This window comes from Triticum dicoccoides, chromosome 1B (genome assembly GCF_002162155.2).
Source record: "Triticum dicoccoides isolate Atlit2015 ecotype Zavitan chromosome 1B, WEW_v2.0, whole genome shotgun sequence".
Lineage (NCBI taxonomy): Eukaryota > Viridiplantae > Streptophyta > Magnoliopsida > Poales > Poaceae > Triticum > Triticum dicoccoides.
Window position 1 is genome coordinate 42,603,300 of NC_041381.1, and position 2,349 is coordinate 42,605,648.

Sequence of the window (2,349 nt, forward strand, 5' to 3'; positions counted from 1 at the left end):
CCAGGGATACCCATGGCCCATGGTAGTAGTGGTTGGCAGGAAGGGTGCAACGGTAAATTTTGGTCAACTAGTCCATGGTGGATTAGGGAAAAGGAGGTGGTGACATAGCCCTCCACTGGGCTTATTCTCTTGGGTCGTCATTCTTTGAATTTCCCTTTGCTTGGACTTTTCTTGACTTGACTTTGACAATTTTCCACGTAGATCCAGTCGGGACCCCAGGTAGAATTAGCTATTCCCACAACAGTTGTGATACTGGTTTGCCACAATTTTAGGAGATCATGTTCCAAACTCTGAAAACTACAGATTTGCAGAATTTGGCAGATGAACAATAGTAAGGTAAAGCGCAATTGTTAACTCGCAACAGAAACACCATGAACACTGCCAACGAAAATAAGAAACAAAAGAATAGAGCACATTCACCTTCAGAGTCACAGGATGACCTGCAGAATGAGCGCACAAGCTTTGCAACATACAACCCTTGCACCTTTTCATCACCAACCTGTCAGAAAGAAGAGAGCTATTCTCAGTAATTGAACTGTATTCATTTTGATTGCAAAGCAGAAACAAAAGTTAAAACATCCATTCCACAAGCTTTTCTCTGAGTTGGTCTTCCCAGGATTTACTGACGATAGTAGGCTTCGCCCAAAATTCAACTGAACAAAAGATTTACCAATTTAACTCCGATATCATTACTGGAAACAAAAAACTCAAAAAGTTTATTTCTTTGTCGCTGTAGTAACACCTAGTGAAGAAGGGAGTTGTGCCGTACACACCAATATAAGTATGTCGAAAACTCAACTAATCGAAACTACTCTCGCATGTAACTTCATCACTTGTCAAGTGTCAGGCCATAACCAGTAAACTGAGCAGATGTCAAACCTCCCCTGTTTCTAGACACATTATTAACAGAGCACTTTACGACCTGGTGAAAAGATGAGATTGCCACAGCAGAAAGATAATAATTGACTTACATGCATAGTGAGGACTCGAACTACAAAAAGAGAAAATTGAGAGATGACAAGGCTGGGTGAGGAGATGAGAGGCGGGCGGTTGAACCTGGAGGAGGGCCGAGATGCCGGACTCGACCTGGGTGAGGTTGACGAGCAGCATGACAAGGCTGCGCGCGAGCTTGGGCTGCTCGCCGCCGCGCTTGACCATCACGTCCATGGCGGCCGCGACGGCTCCGAGCACCACGAGGCGCGCGGCAAGGTCGCCGTCCTGGCTGAGGTTGACGAGCGAGTCGGCCGCCGCCTCGCCCGCGCCGCCGGCCCCCACGGACGCGAGCAGCCGGAGCAGCGCCGGCAGCGCGCGGTCGGCGTGCGCCGCGAGGGACCGCAGCCCGTCGCTGTCCCCCGTGAGCCCCCGCACGATGTCCGCCGCGGCGCCGCGCACCTGCAGCGGGGGAGCAAGGGAGGAACGAGTTAGAGCCGGCCGGCGGTGGCGGCCGGGAGTCGGCGCGGGTTGGGGGACGGCACGCGCACCTGAGGGGAGCCGTTGGAGAGGAACTCGATGAGCTCGTCCAGCTCGTCGGCCATGGCGGCAGAAGCGGCGGCGGCGGCGGAGGAGGAAAGGGGCTTCTTTTGCTTGGGGTTTTCAGGCGGCTGTCCTGCTCTGGGGAATTTTCAGCGCAACCACGACGCTACGAACACTATGCCAACGTCTACGCTAACCAAGAAGGAAGACGTAGTTTCTCTGTTACGTGTTCAGCCGACCACGCAAACACAGTTTACACAGGGCGTGTTTGGATCCCTGCGTTGCATGTGGCTCGCATCCACCATGCAAAATTTGGGTCGTCTGGTAAACTGCATGTGCCCTTCAGCCTGGCCCGGTGGGTGCAAAAAGGGACCTCTCAGCCAGGCTGAGGGATACGCAGGATTCGAGCGTATCTCGGATGCAGGCTCGCTCGCTCGCTCGTTTTCTGTCGTCTCCCTTCCGTCTCTTCCCAAGCGCCGCCGCCACTCCTCCCCGCCTCCCCATGGGACTGAGATCCAGTGAGTCACGCTGCAACTTTAGCCATCTAATCTTCATTCAAAACACATCTAACGGTCTACATGAGACACAGGCAAAAACTACAGGACTTGGCATTTTTGCAGCCTAGCAGCAAATAACAATAGTCTAGCAGCAAAAAACGATTCAGTGCGCTTCGATTCAGTTTGATTTAAACAGATTGAAACCCAAAAAATTGAACAGATTATATAGTACCATATTATGATTTCAGTTACTCACAACTGAAAAAAGTTCAGCTAGTGACAATATTAATATGTTGGAGTTTAGTCAGTATGCTGGAGATGTAGTTTTACTTACATATCACTAAAATAAATCAGTTTCAGTTTAGTAAAGTTAGTTAAA

General features: G+C 50.5%; 1 protein-coding gene across 2 annotated transcripts in view; it reads right to left on the reverse strand.

Annotated features, from left to right (window-relative positions):
* The window catches only part of LOC119318002 (protein HGH1 homolog), an 8,407-nt gene extending 6,780 nt beyond the window's left edge, over window positions 1-1,627 (reverse strand). Inside the window, exons 1-3 of one of the 2 annotated variants that reach the window (XM_037592520.1) lie at window positions 1,482-1,535; window positions 1,057-1,392; window positions 421-499 (exon numbers count right to left, since the gene is read on the reverse strand). In XM_037592520.1, the coding sequence (XP_037448417.1) occupies window positions 421-499; window positions 1,057-1,392; window positions 1,482-1,535 (469 nt within the window). Of the gene's footprint in view, window positions 1-420; window positions 500-1,056; window positions 1,393-1,481 lie in introns of both variants that reach the window. The other variant, XM_037592511.1, reaches the window with a different exon arrangement.
* Window positions 1,628-2,349: the final 722 nt, after the last annotated feature.